A 20,289-nucleotide genomic window follows, 5' to 3' on the forward strand; every position below is an offset into this window, starting at 1 on the left:
TTAAGCACACCATTGGTGGGAGCTTGTCATGCAATGTCAAGTTTAAGTTGGCGGGCTCTAGAGGGAGTTACAACAACATTGGGAAACCTTTCCACATCCATCATGCAGATATTCAATTCTGGCCACTTAGAATTTGCCCACCACGCAACCAGTGACCTGGTCAAATCATAAACTTGTTAGCTGTCCCAAAATTTACCTTTAAAGATACCTTCATTATGGTCTAACCAAATGGACTGCGGAGTTGTACTAAAGGCCATCCGCCATGTTTCCTCTTGTTCAACAACTTTGGCAGCATCATTCTAAGTCAAAAAAATTGACAAACGGATCCTTGGGAATGACCCAACTGAAACCCCAATTATTTGCACAACTATACCAAATTCCCCAAGTTTCATCACAACAAAAAATAGATATCTAATAGACTTGGTTTCCCTTCTACATAGTAAACAACATTCTTAATTTTAAATATATATATATATATATATATTCAATTTTCATTATTGAAATCCAATATACCCCAAAGCAAACAATGAAATGTAATGCACAAATATTCTATTTAAAAAACAAATAATGATTTTTCTTTTTATCGATATTTAACTTATTTTTTACTGAAAATAATTACTTTATCTATTATTTTTTGAAAAAAATTCTATTCATTCTTTTTTTTCTTTTGAGGTCATGATTGTTCTTTGTTAATTTTACATGGAAGATACTAATCATCCTAATTTGTTTTATGTGTTTTTGGGCCAATTATTTCATCTAATATGACAGTAATTTATTAGTATAGTTCTGAATTTTTTACTTAATTGGAATCATGAATTGGTGGTTTCCATTTAAATTAAATCTATGATAATAAATTAATTCCATATAAGACATAATTTATAAGGCAAGTAAGATCACTATTTTGATACAAATTTCCTTTCAAAAATATTGTCGTAGTCAGATATTTGCTAATTGGCCAGAAAGGAAAACCTATTCTAATTTCAATCCTTTATGTCCAAAAACAGAGAAAAGGATTTATTCTTATACGGGATAAGATAGTCACTAACCGAGGTAGAGATAACCGTACTCTTTACGTAGGACACAAATCGCTATCTAGCCAAACATCGCCTAACAACAAACCCGAGCCAAATGCATGCGTCGTCGTTTCCAAAGAAAAAGAGAAAAGAGGACGGATGCCGGTCAAAATCAGAATTATAAAACAAATAACATTTTCAAAATCCGATCGCTATAATAAGATAAAAACCCAGAAAAAAAAAAGAAATGCTTAAAAGGGAAAAACAGAACAGAAAAAGATAGAGAGAGAAAGAAAGAGATGAAAGGTTGTTTCGTCTGAAAGTTGTTGATTACCTGACTGAGAGATAGTGGGAGAGAGAGAGGGAGAGAGAGATGGATCCAGAGCATACTTTTATCAGGGTGCAAGAGAGGTTTTCTCAGATATTAACGCCGAGAGTGAGAGTTGCTTTGGAGTATATCTATCTCGTCATTGCCATTACTTCCTTTTGTATGCTTGTTGTTATGCATGCCAATTATGTTCAACAGGTATTTCAACTCTCACCTTTTTCTTTTTTCCGTTCGAATTTAGTTAACTTGTTGGGGGCGTTTCTGATTTTGGGTTTTCTGGAATATTGTTTCATCGGGATTATAAGAGTTTAAATTATGTAATTTGAGCAAAATTTTTCTGGGTTTTTTGTAGTATTTGAAACTGTTCTAGGTTTAAATTTTTTTTTTAGTTTTATTCTAGTTTAGTACCGTTCAAAATTTCAATTCATGACGGCGCTTCTATAATTATCTAAGTTAAAACTTGAGTAACTGATTTAATATTTGTTTAGAAGAAACTGTTTTTTTTTTTACCGCTGAACGTTTGATCAACTGATGTTACTTGCATAATCGATGATTGTGATATGTTCTCCGAATAATGGAAATAGTTGGAGATGGTTCATTGTTTGTGACACTAGCGTGAGCTGGATTGCTAATATAATCATGAGACGGATGGTTATTTACCAAGGAATTGAACTAGGGTGTCAGTGGAAGAGGGATGGCCAACATGAGATTTGTTATCTTCTTATATTCTTTTTCCTCTTCTTTGAGTTGCTTTTCTTAACGCATAAGGAAAACTTAACTGAATGGTGATACTTTTTTGCATATGAAGCCTGGCTGTTCGAGTGAGCTCTCTGGAGTGGAGTCAAAGGAAGTCCAGCTTATTCAGATTAAGGTATGCAATCAGCTTTTATTTTTGTAACATATTAATGATACATAAAGTTTCAAGAGAATCAGAGTTCTGTTTAATATCAAACTATTGCACCTAAGACCTCAAATTTGTCCTTTGTTGCAGATAACCAGTGCAGGCTTGTGGTCACGAAATGAGTCTGAACATGCTGTTGTAAATAATCCTGATTTGGAAACTGTAACTGAAAATGTAGAAGTTGCAAATGTTGATGATGATGGGTTGATGTTCTTGGCTGCCAAGTTTTGGTTGAACTGGTTTGGTTCGGGTGCCAGGAGGGGAAAATTGGCATTGAAGTTCTGGAAGACTGATGGTGAACTTATTGAGCAGCAAGCAGAAAGCTCTACGAACGTTGAAAGCTCAAAGCCAACTGTTGATGATGTGGTTGTTAAAATTGAGAAGGAGGAGACACGTAGTGGTTTCTCTTTATCTGCGAAACAAACATTTAGAGCAGCTATCTTTCACTTTGGCAAAAAGTGGTATAGACGATTATCTTTCATTTGGAGACATGCAATTCAGATCTTTGGAAGTTTCCAGAAGTTGTGGGTGAGTTAATAAGGAAACGAACATGTCTTTCCTTTTTCTTGGCTTAAACTTCTCTTTGCTGAGTTTGAACTTCTTAAGTGCAGAATATAACAGGTCTACATTTAAATCTTGATGTTCCTAAGTGGTTGCGCATACTTCACTTGGACAGGCTTAACTCATATGCAGGTAAGGAACATCCTTTTGTCCACTCATCTGTCTTATGCTTTTTCAGAAATAATTATGAATCTTAGGTTTCTTGATGTGAAAAGATCTTGGTTCTCCTTTCTTGTAGATGGTTTTTTCCTTGTTTCATTGAGCATGAATTACATCATAATGGCTGGTGCCATATTCTAGGTCAAATATGGTACTAAATCTGATTTTAGCTGACTATTTGCTTATCAAATAATTGACAAGACACAGCAAAGAGATTGTTATTAATGTGTCATATGTTCTGACCGCTACCTAAACTTAAGAAAATTTACTTATTGCTTTTTCACATCTTTTGGGTAAGGGGGTATTTCCGGTCATCTGTTGGCTAGGTTATCCAAGGAAAGCAATAGCATTTATAGCTAGAAATTTCAAAATAATAAAGTTCAAGAACTCTTGGGCGGTTGTAAAATCTACAGGCTTTAGGATTTCTTGTTGTTCCATGTTTCACTAGAATCAATATAAGGAGAAAGGATGGAGATTTTTTTGCCATGATAGGTTTATCGCTGCCAAACAATAAGGTTCTATCATTTCTTAAATTGTTTCTGTCTCTTCTTCTTTTCTCTTCTTTATCTACTTAGGGATTACAACTCTTGAGATGCATGAGACCAATGCTGAGCCTTCTGTGTTGGAATTTACTTGAAAAAGTTTGCTTCTGTCCCAATATCAAAGATGAGATTGTCTATGGGGCTGATGTGCACCATTTCTGATTGCTAGCTGCTAATATATATCTGAATGTGCACCATTTTTGGGTGTGCAAGACTTATTATAATTTTAATAAAAATTTGTGCTATTCATTTCAGTGCAGTGGCTTGAGAAACGAAGTAAAGCATTTGAGCCGACTTATCTCTATACTATGGAAAAGGTATTTTCTCTCTGTGTCTGAATTTTCTGCTACTGGTGAATCTTTACTGTATTCAAAGATATATTAATGTGTTGTGGAAAAAAAATCAGCCATCTTTGGAAGCTTAGTATCTTATGTTTTTAATATAACAAATTGCTGCTGTTGCAGGGCTACTTCTTACTGCCTGAAGTGGCTAAGTCTCAGCATAACATACTTACTATTAATATAAGCATATCAGCTCGACATCCCTGTTTTGGGAACAGGTTAGATGTGCTGAACTTTACTATTTTCCACTGCCATTTTCATCTTTCTTTAGGAGCAATTTTATATCTCCCATTTGGTGATATCATCTCCTTTGTTTTTTTAGCTTGTTCTCAACTTAAATGCTGTGTCTAAACGAAATAAGGAAGACATACGTTAATGAATGCTATCTTTTTTGCAGGTGGCAGCAACTTCTCATAAATAGATTTGTTGGGTATGACACTATTTTGATGAATAGTTTATTACATCGGCCTGGTCAAGGTAATACTTTGTTACATGGATGCAGCATCATACTTTCTTTTGTGGCTTTTGAGTTCTACAACATGCAAAGACATGTGTTTGCATGAGGTGTATCACAAATATTTGATTCAGTTCCTTGTATGTTTCTGCCAATTTTCATTTTAAGATTGTTTTATCTTTTCATACTTGGTTTTCATTTTATTATTCACTTAACATAGCAAGTTGTAATTCTTCCCAGTTTTATCTTATTTTACACCACACACAGTGGTTTAATTCAAATTTTTGTGGATGAAATCCTAAGTACTATCTCCTGCTCTGGTTTAATTTCTATACGGATGACATCTTTGAGTGGCAATTTTCTTTATATATTCACTAATATAACGAACATCTCTCCAACATTGTGTACTTCATATCAATGCTGTCAGTGGTCAACTTTTGATAATAGCAGGCTCTCTGCACACCCTTCTAACTTTAACGGTGGTTTTTGTTGTGCATAAATGTTTTCTGTCACCCACTTAAATGGAAGTGTAGCTGATTTTAGGGTATCTTGTGCATAGCCTATTACAAATGCTAAATTTAGAATATGCATTATGATGGTAGGGCTTATGCATTAATTGGGTTATATTGAAACGTGTTGGTTGCTTCTTTGGCATGGTGAGTTCTGAGCTGTTTTGTGGCTCTAGAATCTTTAAGCATGTTTTGGAACTTCATTGCAGGTTATCTTTATAATTTTCAGACAAAGGAGTTCTATAATCTTAGTTATGCACAAGAATTGCCAGATGGTACTGCAAGATTAGAAGGTTTGTAGATTTAACTTCTTTTCATGCGTTAAGCACCCTTATATAACACGAACTTGGCCATCTAATGCTACAACGTCACTTGTGCATATAATTTGGCCCTATTTATTTTAGTAAGTAGGTAATTATCTTGTTCTTATGTTTCGTGGTGTCCTTGGAATAGGTAGTCTGACTTGTGCATAAGCAATTTCACTAAAATGTGGCTTTATCCCTTCTCCAACATGTGTAGTTTCAAGTCATTGCCCATTTCCATTTGAAGATGAAAACCGTAAAAAACACAAAAACAAAGATAGAAACAAGAATAAGAAAGAAAAATGACACTCAATCCTTATAAAATGGCTAAAATGCTAATATATGATTGTCACATGTCAATTATTTAATTTCGTTTTGTCATAAGTGGATGTAAATTCTGCTTGGGTGAGTTATGCATCTTTTATCTGGTTTCAATGCAGACTATCTTGTCACCAAGTGTGGGGTGCTCATGATGTCTTTGTTCGTTTTTTTCACAACCACCATGTCAGTATCATTTACATTGAGGGAAACTCAGACTCGCATGCTGAAATTCACAGGTTTGTTAAATTCCATTTTCTTGACCGGACATCTATCATGGTGCAAGCAATGCAAAGTTTGTGCACCCATAGGATTTTGGCTTTTCCATGTTTTGTTGAAGAAATTCATGATTAAAAAATAGATTCTAATTTGTCACCCTTAACACTTTTGAAATCCTTTAAGATGGACTTTCACTTTTGGTTAGGTTCTCTAGAAAGTCTGACTTTTTTATGTATAGTTCAGCAAAGGAGTCATTTTATTGGATTATATTAATGGATGAATACCCTGGTTAGAGTGGGGTGGCAGCACTTTCATGTTGTCATAATTCCCCATTATTCCCTCAATCATTTCTTTAAATATGATTGGATCTCCTTTTCTCAAATTATTGCAGTGCAGCTTCAACACGCTGCTCGACACAGGCTTCCAACATTTCAGTTGATATTTGTGCATGTAATTGAATCGCTTGTATTTGTACCGGTAGGCATAAATCTTATCTCAACTTATCTTGAAATAAGTTCTCTTCAAAGCCTTTCTCTGATTTTAAATTATTTCTGGGCTTTCCTTTTAAACTTCTTAATGTTTGTCACTAGCCTTACAGAATATTATTGTTTTCTTGCAGATTATGATAGGCATCCTGTTTTTCCTATTTGAGTTCTATGATGATCAGCTATTGGCTTTCATGGTTCTAATTCTTGTTTGGTTGTGTGAACTATTTATACTGATCAGGTTTCTCTCACTCTCTCAATTTGTAACAGTTGGGATATGTGTGTTTTCTTAGGCAGATGGTATTTATGAGCAAGCATATATTTGAGCAACATGACAAGCTCAATTTCTCTACTATACGTTCGAAATCATCTCATCTTAATGAGATAATCACTGTGGTTTCTTTTGCTTTTAATTGGGTTTGGGTTAATATGTACAATATATACCTATGCATCAAACAAGTTTACTTTTTATTTTCTAATGCAAAATCTAATTAATATGACTGTTTTTGTCAATAAATTGCAGTGTTAGGACACCAATATCAATGAAGTTCTTTCCCCGCTTCTTTTTGCTCTACTTTCTGGTTTTTCACATATATTTCTTCTCCTATGCGTATGGTATGATCCTGTACTGTTCACAATATGATTTGCTTTGCTAGAATATATTTCTTTTATCCTAAGTCCGTTTTTTGAATTTCTCCAGGTTTTTCATATTTGGCTCTCTCTACTGCTGCCGCGTTTATGCAACACCTTATTCTGTACTTCTGGAATCGTTTTGAGGTAATTGAACAGGCTGGCAATTCGCTTTTGTGTATTATGATTTGGATAACTAGTTTATTAATGCTACTAATATTCAACAGCCTTAGCTTTTAACCCATCATTCGCATGGGTTTCTAAAATAAATTTCAATAATTAAATTCCTTTTGATTACTTCTTTTGTCATTTTCTTGTGGACTCATAATTTAATTACCCTTGAACTATTTGTTTTAAAATAAATTTAAAGTACTCATAATTTAATAACCCTTGAACTCTTTGTTTTAAAATAAAATTGAAGTTCTATTCCAAAAAAATAAAATTGAAGTTCACTTTCATTTTTCTTTGAAAGAAATGCTTCTATCTTACTTATATGTGGTAATAAATGTAATTAATAACAGTAGAAGAAAAGGTAGACAAAGTAAAACACAAATAAGAAGGTCAAATCCTTAATCACCTATAAAATAATTCTTCAAAAAGTATAGAACCTTAAATCTCATATTTAAACAATGCGTGTAATATTATTATATATTTGGGAAAATTACAATAAGGTGGAAATGCTAAGCTTTGCTTAAAAGGGAACAACCACAAAGACCAATCTTCGCATGAGGAGTGATTATAGCATTTCCACTAATAGCAATATATTAATTAGGGGATGAATAATGAAAATATAGTGTCAAGAGGCGACTAGAAATTTAATTAGAAGCAATTTATTAGGGAAAACATATGAGCAGGGCAAAGAGAAGGGTTATGTAATATGAGTGATGCTAGATGCACCCCAATTTATATCACCTCCATCATTGCACCTTATGTGGAAATTTCATGACATCAAAACATTGTAACACACTTTTTTGTCTTTACCCAACAGTGAGTCCTCTTTTTGTTTGTGTCAAATACTCGACATATTCTCTATACTTAATATGCTTTACCAAATTCAGCCAACTTTCCCTTCTCACTGGTCATCCACTCCTAGCCTCCTTTTTTTTGTCTTGCTTCTAATATCAAATCTAGAATTTAATCTTATTCGCATAAAATTACTTTGAAACTCAAACCTAAGAATAAAATCCAAAAATCAAACTAAACACTTACAAGAGTTCATGAAAGGAAATAAGAGTGTCTAGCCTCTAGCATACTCTACGTTAGGGAAACAGCCTGACCAAGAAATGCTCGAAGCTCGAGACACCTATCAATCACCTATTTCACCCGCAAATAATCCATAACCAAATATCACCTCCATCATTGCACCTGATGTGGAAATGTGATGTCATCAAAACACTGTAGCACACTTTTTGGTCTTTGCTCAACAATGAGTCCTCTTTTTGTTTGTGTCAAATACTCGAGATATTCTCTATCCTTAATATGCTTACCAAATTCAGCCAACTTTCCCTTCTTACTGGTCATCCACTCCTAGCCTCCTTTTTTTTGCCTTGCTTCTAATATCAAATCTAGAATTTAATCTTATTCGCATAAAATTACCTGAAACTCAAGCCCAAGAATAAAATCCAAAAATAAAACTAAACACTAACAAAGAGTTTGTGAAAGGAAATAAGAGTGTTTAGCCTCTAGCATACTCTACCTTAGGAAAATAGCCTGACCAACAAATGCTCAAGCTCTAGACACCTATCAGTCACCTATTTCACCCGCGAATAATCCATACCCAAATATCACCTCCATCATTGCACCTGATGTGGAAATGTCATGTCATCAAAACATTGTAACACACGTTTTTGTCTTCACCCGACAGTGAGTCCTCTTTTTGTTTGTGTCAAATACTCGAGATATTCTCTATCCTTAATATGCTTACCAAATTCAGCCAACTTTCCCTTCTTATTGGTCATCCACTCCTAGCCTCTTTTGTTACAACCTTGCTTCTAATATTAAATCTAGAATTTAATCTTATTTGCATAAACTTACTTTGAAACTCAAACTCAAGAATAAAATCCAAAAGTCAAACTAAACACTTACAAGAGTTCATGAAAGGAAATAAGAGTGTCTAGCCTCTAGCATACTCTAACTTAGGAATAGCCTGACCAACAAATGCTCAAAGCTCTAGACACCTATAAATCACCTATTTCACCTGCAAATAATCCATACCCAAATATCACCTCCATCATTGCACCTGATGTGGAAAAGTCGTGTCATCGAAACATAGTAACACACTTTTTTGTCTTCGCCGACAGTGAGTCCTCTTTTTGTTTATGTCAAATACTCGAGATATTCTCTATTCTTAATATGCTTACCAAATTCAACCAACTTTCCCTTCTTAATGGTCATCCACTCCTAGCCTCCTCTTTTGTGCCTTGCTTCTAATATCAAATCTAGTATTTAATCTTATTCGCATAAAATTACTTTGAAACTCAAACCCAAGAATAAAATCCAAAAAATCAAACTAAACACTAACAAGAGTTCATAAAAGGAAATAAGAGCGTCTAGCCTCTGGCATACTCTACCTTACTAAAATAGCCTGACCAAGAAATGCTCAAAGCTCTGGACACCCATCAATTGCCTATTTCACCCGCAAATAATCCATAACCAAATATCACCTCCATCATTGCACCTGATATGGAAATGTCATGTCATCGAAACATTGTAACACACTTCTTTGTCTTCGCCCGACAGTGAGTCATCTTTTTGTTTGTGTCAAATACTCGGCATATTCTCTATCCTTAATATGCTTACCAAATTCAGCCAACATTCCATTCTTACCGGTCATCCACTCCTTGCCTCCTTGTTTTTGCCTTGCTTCTTATATCAAATCTAGGATTTAATCTTATTTGCATAAAATTACTTTGAAACTCAAACCCAAGAATAAAATCCAAAAATCAAACTAAACACTAACAAGAGTTCATGAAAGGAAGTAAGAGTGTCTAGCCTCTAGCATACTCTACCTTAGGAAAATAGCCTGACCAACAAATGCACAAAGCTCTAGACACCTATCAATAACCTATTTCACCCACAAATAATCCATACCCAAATATCCCAAGTCAAAACAATTGAACAAAAATAAAAACAATGTCAACAAATCACAGAACAATAAAGGCAGTCTCTATAAGTTGTCTATTCTGCGCATGAATGAAATGGTTATGTGAGCTTTGAGATAAATGCAAGTTCAAAAAAGAGAGAGTTAGAGCATGGCAGGGTAAATCAGGAAGAGAAGAAGAATAAATATAGTAGAGGGTACGGTGTGAAAGGGAGACATTAGTGGCAGTGAAGATATCAGCAGTGGTGAGGTGAGTGTGGAGAAAATGAAGTTATAGAGTGAAGAAGAGAGAGAATGAAGCAGAAAATGAAAGAAGAAAGAAGGAGAGAAAGCGAGGAAATAAAACAATGTATTTTTTGATGATGTGGTAATGCCATGTCAGGCAGGATTAGGGAGATGATGCAGATTGGTGGGACAACTTGTATATGCCTCTAATGATTCAGTATGTATTTTTACTAATTCGGAAAGTCTATGCATCAAAATTTTGAATATTCATAGGAATTTTCCCTTTTACTTCAGAGTTTAATGAGTTTGAACAAATATGGAAAAACGTATTGGAAATTAATTGGCTCTACAATTCTAAGTTTGAAAAATAATGACATGACAACTTTCAGTATTTAAGACTATCCACTCGTCAGAAAATGAGACTGTCCACATTGGATAGTTTCCTTTCTGGTTAGAGGCTTTGGCCTTCCATGTACTAGTATCATTATATTAGATTATGTTAGATAAGTATGTTAATGTTGCACTACTAGTCAATTTGGGAAAAGTATTAATTTCCCATTTTTATTATTTTTGAAATTTTACATTTGTAGCACTTATCAATATGTTATACTACTCGTAGGTACCTGCACTTCAAAGGTTTTTGCAAAATCGGCGGTCTCAGCTTCAGCAACATCCTGACTTCCATATCACATCTTCGACTATACTTGCATCTACTCTACACATTACAAGATTGAACACCAGGAATCCAGGCCTAGTTAATACAGATTCGACCTCTGGGCCAGGGTTGAGACCTGGATCTGACCAAGCAGTGCCAGCATATGGAGCCAGAGAAGCTGCTGGGGCTCAAGGACACTTAGGTAATGACAACATGGACCAGAGTGGCAACCCTATGCAGATTCCAGGACAACCTGAGCTACCACAAGCTGAAGCCGGTCCTAATCCTGGGACAATGAGTTCGTTCAGTTCGCTGTTGTTATGGATATTGGGAGGTGCGTCATCTGAAGGTCTCAATTCATTTCTTTCGATGTTTAGAGATGTGAGAGAACAAGGGCAGGTTTATACCGACTCCCCTAGGCATGAAAATCGTGCAACGCAGAATGCCCAATAGTGGGGGCAGTTTTTAAAGGGACGGAGAAGGTAGATTTTAGTGTTAGATGTTTGTATAGCTAATGTTCAAATTATATGTACCGCACATGAACTTGCATAAATATATGTTACAAAAGCCAGTATGTTACAGATGAACACTTCTCATATTCACCTAGGAAACTGTAAAAAGAATGGAGAATCTTGACATGTTAAAATAGGCTTTAGCCCTTTTGAAAGGCATATTGTGCAATAACTCCAAAGCAGTATGTTAAAAGTTTCTGAATACTAGCTTTGTATTGGGGAATTGATTAAGAGAAGTGGGCCAGGAAAAATCTTTGACAATAATGTACCACGGTTGACACATAAAGCTATCTTCTTGGATTTGATTTTGTAATAGAGTTGCAAAATGGTCCAAAATTTGAAAATGAGAGATAGAAATAATGATAGTGAGCAGAAACTGTATGTTCATTATGGTTGGGTTTCTTTATCATTTTCTTGTGTAAAATGGGTTAATAACAGCTGTTATTCTATTTTACATTCCTGGATCAGTAAGATACTAGTATTCCTTTTTGTTCTTTCAAAAATTGTCGTGAAAAAATTCAATATATGGTATCACTTCAGGAACTAGAGTGTGCCATTCTCCTTTCTTCTCAAGGTTTTACTTGTGTTTGCGTATTTCACTTCCATAGAATGTGAGGCAAAAAGTGTTACCTTGTACTAGTCACATGAAAAGTGTCGTAGTTAAGAGAAAAATAACTTGCATCCTGTAAAAGGTTACAATGCATAAGCAGGGGATTATCTAATGATCAATCAGGAACAGTCTTCCAATATACTACATGCTTCAGAGCGTTGTTGATGGGACAATTCTGAGGGGAAGTTGACAAGAAATGTGATTCTTAAGTCACCTCGCTTTCCTTCTTTGGCATTGGGCATGCCTTGGCCCTGAATGACCTTTTCGTATCCTGGATATATGATATCGTTAAAATGTATGCTCATGGTTTCCCCTCCTAACAGAGGAACTGAAAGGGAGCAACCTGTGAGAGCCTTTACCAAAGGGATCTCGACGGCAATCTCTAAATCGTCGCCTTGCCTCGTAAACAAAGGATGACTCTTCTCTTGTATCAAGAATATGATATCTGCTGGGAGATAGCCTGGTTTCTCATTGCCTTTTCCCTCGAATGTAACTTTTGTTCCTTTTCTCCATCCTGGCTTCAAGTTTATTGTTAGTGTCTCCTCTTCTTGGACAATTATTCTGCCAACATATGCATCAAGTATAATGTTAAAGACTGAATTTAAATCTATTTTTAAGATTTCATCGAACAATTACTCGTTGATATTGTATTAGAGTTAGTAGTAGAAACTCAGGAAAAAGATGGTGTATGCAAAGGGAGTGACATACCCTTCATCCGAGATGACATCTCTGATGACCTTGATCTTTTTTAGCCCTCCATGGCAGAGCTCCTCCAGGGTGCACTCAAGCATTTTTTCTACTGGGGGAGGTTTCCTCCGAGCAACGGATTGAGAGAATATAATAGGAGTGGGACTCCTCCTGCTTGTACTTCTTGAAATGTTTCGCATTTCAGTTTCTGATGTGCACTTTCTACTCATGCTTCTCGAAAGAGGGGAAGGTGAATGCCCACCGACGCTTCCTGACACATTGGGGGATGTCTCAGCATCTGCTCTGCTCCTTCGACTAAAGGTTCTCGATAGAGCGAAATTCAAAGTCTTGGAAGGGCTGCCCCTCCGGCTTGAACTCATGGACAGGTAGGTTGGTCTAGGTGAAGGCGTGGTGCTCCTTCTACTCGTACTCTTTGAAAGAAAAGAAGAGCGGCGTGAGAAGAAGCTATCATCCACGCTTAGGTTGTTAAGTTTCTCTCTTGTTGAGGGTCTATCGCTACTTCCGAATCCCTGTTCTTGCTTGTTGCTATTGATGGTCTGAAATTGGTATCAAAGCAAACCTTCTCAACATATAAACTAAATAAATGAAAACATATACTAGCATATGTAGATCTTCCCGATTCCTTCCATGCAAGACATTATAAAGGAAACAAAAAAGGGGGAAATATAAATATAAAAATTTAATAAAAGGATAATGCATATGCTTGGCGATAAGCTTTTGCCATTGAATTTGCATGGAATACATGCATGCATGCACTTACCTTGTAAGCCTCGTCAATATCTTTAAAATTGCCTTCCTCTTCACTTTTGCTCGAAGGACTTCTATGATCAGGATACCATTTGTGGACAAGAGATTTATATGCCTTGCACATATCTTTAATCGATGAACCCTTTGATGAGATGCCAAGAATGCCGTAAAGATCTGTGGACAGCGAACGTGTATGATGATGAGAATGATCTCCCATGAGAGAAACTAGATGGAGGAAAGGAATGTTGCAGTGAATTAATGGAGGAGAGATTGGGAACTGGTTGAGAAAAGGGATAAAAGAGAGAGGGAGAGGAGAATGTGGGTGAGAGGCCAAACCCGAAGCAATTTGTTAGGAGCTTTTATTAGCCAGAATCTGTTTGTTTAACTAGAGATGGGAACAGATCAGTCGTTAGAGCTGACAAGGGCTTCTTAACACTGTTACACCTATATTTAGTAGTGTTTAAGCCTGTCCATCCCATCATATATCCTTAAGCCTTATCTTAATCTACATTAACATCCAGTTAATTTGGGGGAAAATTTGTCTGGGATGATCTTTGATCAAAAGGTTGTTATAACTTAATTTACTCATATGCATGATTAATTTCCTCAAATACTTTACGCTACTCTAATCTAATTAAGTGTGATTAAACATTGAAAATAATTACCTCTATGTATATATGTATCTACTCTTTGTAAGATCAAAGGCTTGATTAATTAGTACTGATTAACTTCCCCAAATGGTTTCTTTTTGTTAGTTTTCACCTCATAGTAATACAAAAGCAAAATAACCTTAAATAATTTAACAAGGCGTGTTTAGTTACGGAATCTTTAAAAGTATGTCGGTTTTTTTTTTGAGAGCAACTATGTTGACTTGTTTGATATGTTGGAATAGTTTAAGAAGTTTTGCTCCATGTAAACAATTAATTTTTGGTGGATTGAAAAATTCTTCGTTTGGGGAGTGGTTCAAACCAAAACTATATGATATAATATTTTAGGATTAATTATTCCTCTTGAAAGTGCATTGAAACGGTTAGTCTTCCTAGCTAATCATATTACATTATCAAGGTATTTTATAGATTATGTTGGGAAATATTGTTCATTGAGTAGGGATATTAATAGGTACCTTATAATCGAGTATCTTACATTATCTAACCCGATTAAGTAAAATTATGATATCTTATAATCGAGCTCGAATAATAGTTTTATTATCTGTCATAGGTTCGAGTAATGTTTTTAGAGTATCCACTACACCAATCCAATTATAAATATTGATTTTTAATATTAAATTTTAATTTTTTATATATTATTTTTTGTTTATAAATTCCTTATAATTAATATAATACTTACTAAAATTCATTAATTGTTCTAAACATGATTTTAAACTTTAATTTATTTTTTTATGAACTAACTTTCATTTATTAATTTAATTTTCATTAATAATATACATAAACAATAATTTTGAATTTAATTTAATCGGGTATTTAATTGGTAATATCTAGATTACAAATTCGGATAATAATTTAAGAATTTAATAGAGTATTTATAAGATTCAAACGCTCTATTGCATAACAAGGTTTGGATTAAAAAATTTTAAAAATAAGAAATATTTTACCCCGTTGATATCTTTATCATTAAGTATATAATTTCCAATTTTAGAAGTTTTTTTATAAAATGATACAAACATGGTTTGAAAAGTCTTGTGCTTTGGTACAAAAGCTACCGACAAATTCTCAAGGAAACAATGAAGAGATAAATCAAAGTGATTGTAGTTTTGTTATTAGATGATTTAATTAATACTCATTTTTAAAGTGTAGAATAATGGTGCAAAAGTCAATATAATTTATATATCATATTCTAAAAAGATTAAAATTAAAAAACCAGAGGAAAACCAAATTAAGTAACCCCATGCCGGCCTCTCATGTGACCTATTACTACCTAGCTTTGCCGACTGAGAGGGAAGTGAGTTTGATAAGACAAAACAGTAGTTGTTCATGTGCAAATACGTGTTCTCCTTTTTCTCTTTTTTTTTTTATAAATTATATTAACAAATTTTGACACGTGGTCAAATCTCATACTGGTGAGCCCTTGAAACGTATGTGGCCGGTATCTGTCATTTTCTGGCACGAAAGTCAAGCAATGGATGAGGGTCAGGAGATACCTTTGAAATTTAGGGGCTGCACCTGTGGAAGTACAGAAGTGAAAACCAAGTAAAAAGATCCAATTATTACAAGTAACAAATGAATGGGAAAATTCCATGATCTGTTCAGTGACACTTCCAAGGGTGGATTTGGGTGTTTCTGGCTTTGTTGTGTCAAAGATATTTTTTATTTTACTGCTCTTCAAAGTCAAGATTGTTGACTTTCGTATCTCTTTTTGATGGGAAATTAATTTTCCCAATGAAACTTCAACTGAGAATTGATTTTGAGCTTGAAGATCAGATTTTTGAGGTTGTTAAATCCTAGACAAAGTTACAAATGCAGACAATGATTAAGTTGGGGACTGGGACTTTGTTGTTTTAGAACGGATTTTCCTGGCAGCATCAAAGCCCATTTAGCAAATGTTTAGAGGGAAAGAGAGAGAGAGAGAGAAAAAAGAAAGTGACATTTGCCCTATGTCAGCAGCAACTTTTGTCCTTTCACCATGTATTGAATTGCGTGCGTTCAACGCTCTAATCAAAGCCCCTTCCTCTTCTAGTATGTTTTGACACGCGCCGTGGATGAAAGTAGAGAATGCATGAAACAAAACTCAGCAGCAGCCAAGGAAGAGTGAATGGAGTGGGTTTGACCAATTGGTGCTTTCCTCCTCCATCTCTGCAACTTCCTGTTGTCGTTAACTCATAACCCATATCTTTCCTTTCCTCATCAACCAACGCTCAGAAAAGAAAACCTATCGATCTTGAATGAAAAAAGAAAAATGCATAGACGCAAGATGAAGCTTAGTTTAGAGCTTGCCTGTTTCATTTTCCTTTCTGCCCTTTCTTTTACCTTAGCTGCCTCACCTTCAGCTTCCACTAACTCATCTGCAAAATGTCCAATGGACCTCAACTATGTGACAAGAATCCCATGGAACTCATCCGTGTGCCGCAACTTCCACCCTAACTCAACTTCCAAAACTGAAATTGCAAAACAAAATTGTTGCGTATCTCTACTATCAGTCTTTGGTATTGGACTTGCCCAACATCTTAAAGAAACCTCTCTCTTTCAGCTACCAAATTTGCCCACTTCTGTTTCTTGCCTCCAAGATTTCCAGTCAAAGCTCAACTCTCTCTCTCTTCCTGGTAACCTTGCTTCCCTTTGTTTTGAGCCTATGCAGTTTGTGATTACACCTGATCTTTGCGCCCACATACAAACAACCCAAGATTGGGTTGCCAAGCTAGGAGAATCTACTGCACTTGACCAGGCGTGCAGGTCTGATCTCAGTGATCTTACTGCTTGTGATACTTGTCTTCGTGCTGGTAACGAAGTTCAGACTAAGTTGGTCTCTCTTGATGGTAATTCAAATCATTCTACTGATTGTTTTAATTTTATTGTTCTTTATGCTGCTGGAATTGCTAATAAGTTTGGACCTGAAAGTGATGGGACTGTGGAATGTGCTTTTGCATTAACTTTGAACAAACAATCCAGTTCAGCCAGTGAAAGACGTTCAGTCCTTGTTTTTGGCTTGACGGGAGCTGGGGTTGCACTTTTTGTTACGTTTAGTTTGTTGGGTTTGTACTTTTGGTATGAAAAAAAATTTACAAAGAAAAATAACAGTGGCTCTGATTCTAATTTTTACGATTTAGAGGAGCAAGAGTCTAGGCCAAAATTGAGGCCCAATACAGGTTCAATTTGGTTCAAACTTCATGATCTTGAGAAGGCCACGGATAATTTCTCACAGAAGAATTTTATAGGGAGAGGAGGGTACGGTTTTGTTTACAAAGGGGTTTTACCTGATGGGACGGTGGTTGCGGTTAAGAGGATTATAGAATCAGAGTTTCAAGGAGATGAAGAGTTTTGCAATGAGGTTGAGATTATTAGCAATCTGAAGCATAGGAATCTTGTGCCACTTAGAGGGTGCTGTATGATTAATGGTGATGAAAACTATGATGAGGGAGGGAGCGGAAGGTATCTTGTCTATGATTATATGCCAAATGGAAATCTTGATGACCATTTGTTCCCATCAAAAATGGAAAGTAAACCATTGAGTTGGCCTCAGAGGAAGAACATAATTTTGGATGTGGCAAAGGGGTTAGCTTATTTGCACTATGGAGTGAAGCCTGCAATATATCATAGAGATATTAAGGCCACAAATATATTGCTTGATGCTGATATGAGAGCAAGAGTGGCAGATTTTGGGTTGGCGAAGCAGAGTAAGGAAGGTCAGTCTCACCTCACTACTAGAGTGGCTGGAACTCATGGATACTTGGCCCCTGAATATGCTCTTTATGGGCAGCTGACTGAGAAGAGTGATGTTTATAGTTTTGGTGTGGTTGTTTTGGAGATAATGTGCGGGAGAAAAGCTCTTGATTTGTCGTCATCAGGCTCACCTCGTGCATTTTTAGTAACAGATTGGGCTTGGTCATTGGTGAAGGCAGGAAAAATAGAGGAGGCTTTGGATCGTTCCTTGATCAATAATGGGGATTCTGTTAGTTCAAATCCAAAGGCTATAATGGAGAGATTTCTGCAGGTTGGCATCTTGTGTGCTCATGTAATGGTAGCTTTACGGCCTACCATTTTGGATGCACTGAAAATGTTAGAAGGTGATATTGAAGTTCCTGGAATTCCAGATCGACCAATGCCTCTTGGACACCCTAAGTTTTATGGTGATGGCAATGCTTTCAGCATCTCACCAACATTAAGTGGACCACAACTGTGTACGGGAGACATGCTCAGGTAATCTAGAATGGTCGTAGTTTCCATCACTATTTGTAGTTGGCTAAATGAACATGGAGAAGCAGAAGTTTGAGGAGGGTGCTTGTTGTGTTTGTCAATAGGCTTTTCATACAAGATGCCTGGAACAAACGTAATCAGGTCATAGCCAGCTAGTATATTATAAATTCAAAATATTATTTTGTAGTCATAGAATTGCGATGTTATAATGTTCTGCAAGAAAAGTTTGGGGTGGCTTAAAGGACTCAGTGATATAAATGAAGATCTGAAGATGTGTGTATTAGATTGGTGTATCTAGTCCTCAATCATCAGCTTCTACAAACCAAGCATTGACCTCCATTGGCTGCCAAGAAGATAGGGGTGGCGAGAGAATCTGGAAAAAGCTCTTACCAGCTGAAGTTTTTTAGCTCCTTTTTTCCCTTTATTTTTTGGTAAAACTATGAATGATGTCAGACTTTCTGCATGATCATGAAAAAAATCAAGTTGCAGTTAGAATCTTGCTTGGCTTCAATGCATGGAGATGTAAATATGCTGGGTTTATTTCTCTTCTTTCACCATAAAACCTGGCACATACTGCTCATTTTGATTTTCCCCCCATTTTTAATGATAACTTGGACTTGAAAAAGCCATTTGTCGTACTAGTGAAATAGCAAGCAGGCTTGACAGCTGTGTACTCTGCAGGTCATTGAAGAGAGATAATGACTCCAGTGGGTTCTCAATGCGCAAAGATTTCAAACATTCCATTCTTTTTGTCATGCTATCCTTCTGTATATAGGTTTTGTTTAGTCCTTGTATGCTAGCTCTAGCTTGTAGACTTGTTCTGATTTATGTAATGTTGTATAGTGAATTTGGGTTCAATTCAGTTTATTAAAATCACAATATATTTTTTAAACTGTTTGTTTTTTTTCCTTAAAAAATGATTGGGACAATCTTTCATATGTTAGAGCAGCTGCAAAAACTAGCATTGCATATGACATAGTGCACTTTGCTGCAGAGCTCAACTGCAAGCTCAATAGCTTCAAAGAGAGGCATGTGGGAAACTGGGAATACAGAACACCATGAGCATGCTTTTCTACACAGGTTGAAGCTTGTTCATTGGCAAAAACTAGGGAAATGGAAGAGCTTTGCTTGCTCTTTTGCGCGTGCAAGTGTGTGTGTGTGTGTGGGAGACGCGAATTGCAGCTGGGAAACTGCTCAGTTTGGGTTTCCATGAATGCAAGTAGAAAACTACTGTTAAAAATTACAGAGCATCCTCACTTCTTGGTTGAGAGATGAGAACTGCTGCACCAAAGAGATTGTGCCATTTTGGATGGTCCCTTCGGTGCCAACCTTTTTTGAAGCTGAAAAAGGCTGGAAGTTATATCATTATAACTCATCAACTTCTGGATCAGGCGCTGAGAATGCTGGCAAGATATTCTGGTTCATCCATTGCCTGTGAGCAGCCAATGGTTGCCTGCAAAATACTTTGTTCTGGCATTCATGGGTGTCAATAGTTATATCATTTGTCGTTGATTGAATGGGTTTTGAAACAGCAGAAACCATGACGGAAGTCCTTTCAAGAAGTTATCTGCTACCACTGTCCTCTCGAGCAGATGGGTGTTGGTCTCTTATCTTGCTGATATTTTCTAGAATTATTGTTCTGTTCCTTTGTTACAAATTTTAGAGCAAGGTTGAAGACAGATTTGTTATTAGTGCAATTGGAGTTCAAATTCCTGAAACCTTGCCGCTGCTCCCATATTTTCAAAATAAGATAGGAGAAGACCGTTGCCAGCTCTGATCTCGTCTCACTCGGTCATATTTTCAAACTAGCATCCATCTTTTTCTTTTCTTTTCCCGCCGGCGAAACGGCAATGTCGCCGTAGCTAGCATCCATCTCCGACTCGTTTACATGTGTTCGCTCCCTCTGTTGTTACCAAGAATTCTCCAGGAATTCTAACCCTGACTCTAAGCAACCCTACCATTTCTAAGAACACGAACTCTACCCGAGATTTCTTCCAAAAGGTGAGAAAATGCTCCTGTGATTGAGTGCTAGGAAAGAACTGCAGATCCTCGAGCAATGCGGGTATTTTAGCAGACCAATGCTTTCCAGACAGATCCGATTT

General features: G+C 36.1%; 3 protein-coding genes across 3 annotated transcripts; 2 read left to right on the forward strand and 1 right to left on the reverse strand.

Moving 5' to 3' along the window:
• LOC18607812 lies at positions 1,244-11,323 on the forward strand. The gene is made up of 14 exons (XM_007042180.2): positions 1,244-1,539; positions 2,150-2,212; positions 2,333-2,770; positions 2,854-2,935; positions 3,760-3,821; positions 3,969-4,063; positions 4,243-4,322; positions 5,018-5,101; positions 5,551-5,667; positions 6,039-6,124; positions 6,267-6,373; positions 6,656-6,747; positions 6,833-6,909; positions 10,707-11,323. Exons 1-14 carry the CDS (start codon positions 1,387-1,389, stop codon positions 11,193-11,195), a joined length of 2,025 nt encoding a protein of 674 aa, XP_007042242.2. The 5' UTR covers positions 1,244-1,386; the 3' UTR covers positions 11,196-11,323.
• Positions 11,369-13,711, reverse strand: LOC18607813 (dnaJ homolog subfamily B member 4). The gene is made up of 3 exons (XM_007042182.2): positions 13,333-13,711; positions 12,573-13,108; positions 11,369-12,425 (listed from the first exon to the last, which is right to left on the reverse strand). The coding sequence occupies exons 1-3, from the start codon at positions 13,534-13,536 to the stop codon at positions 11,984-11,986; spliced, it is 1,182 nt and encodes a 393-aa protein (XP_007042244.2). The 5' UTR covers positions 13,537-13,711; the 3' UTR covers positions 11,369-11,983.
• On the forward strand, positions 15,847-19,070 carry LOC18607814 (probable receptor-like protein kinase At1g11050). The gene has a single exon (XM_018115392.1). It carries the CDS (start codon positions 16,233-16,235, stop codon positions 18,192-18,194), a length of 1,962 nt encoding a protein of 653 aa, XP_017970881.1. The 5' UTR covers positions 15,847-16,232; the 3' UTR covers positions 18,195-19,070.

This window comes from Theobroma cacao, chromosome 2 (genome assembly GCF_000208745.1).
Source record: "Theobroma cacao cultivar B97-61/B2 chromosome 2, Criollo_cocoa_genome_V2, whole genome shotgun sequence".
Classification (NCBI taxonomy): Eukaryota; Viridiplantae; Streptophyta; class Magnoliopsida; order Malvales; family Malvaceae; genus Theobroma; species Theobroma cacao.

Excerpts from the sequence above, each read along its gene's own strand:
- LOC18607813 (XM_007042182.2), bottom strand. The coding sequence starts at position 13,536 with ATGGGAGATCATTCTCATCATCATACACGTTCGCTGTCCACAGATCTT. Across the intron at positions 13,109-13,332 it reads ATATTGACGAGGCTTACAAG|ACCATCAATAGCAACAAGCA; the intron begins GTAAGTGCATGC and ends TACCAATTTCAG. Across the intron at positions 12,426-12,572 it reads GATGTCATCTCGGATGAAGG|AATAATTGTCCAAGAAGAGG; the intron begins GTATGTCACTCC and ends ATATGTTGGCAG.
- LOC18607812 (XM_007042180.2), top strand. The coding sequence starts at position 1,387 with ATGGATCCAGAGCATACTTTTATCAGGGTGCAAGAGAGGTTTTCTCAG. Across the intron at positions 2,936-3,759 it reads CAGGCTTAACTCATATGCAG|TGCAGTGGCTTGAGAAACGA; the intron begins GTAAGGAACATC and ends TATTCATTTCAG. Across the intron at positions 6,125-6,266 it reads AATCGCTTGTATTTGTACCG|ATTATGATAGGCATCCTGTT; the intron begins GTAGGCATAAAT and ends GTTTTCTTGCAG.
- LOC18607814 (XM_018115392.1), top strand. The coding sequence starts at position 16,233 with ATGCATAGACGCAAGATGAAGCTTAGTTTAGAGCTTGCCTGTTTCATT.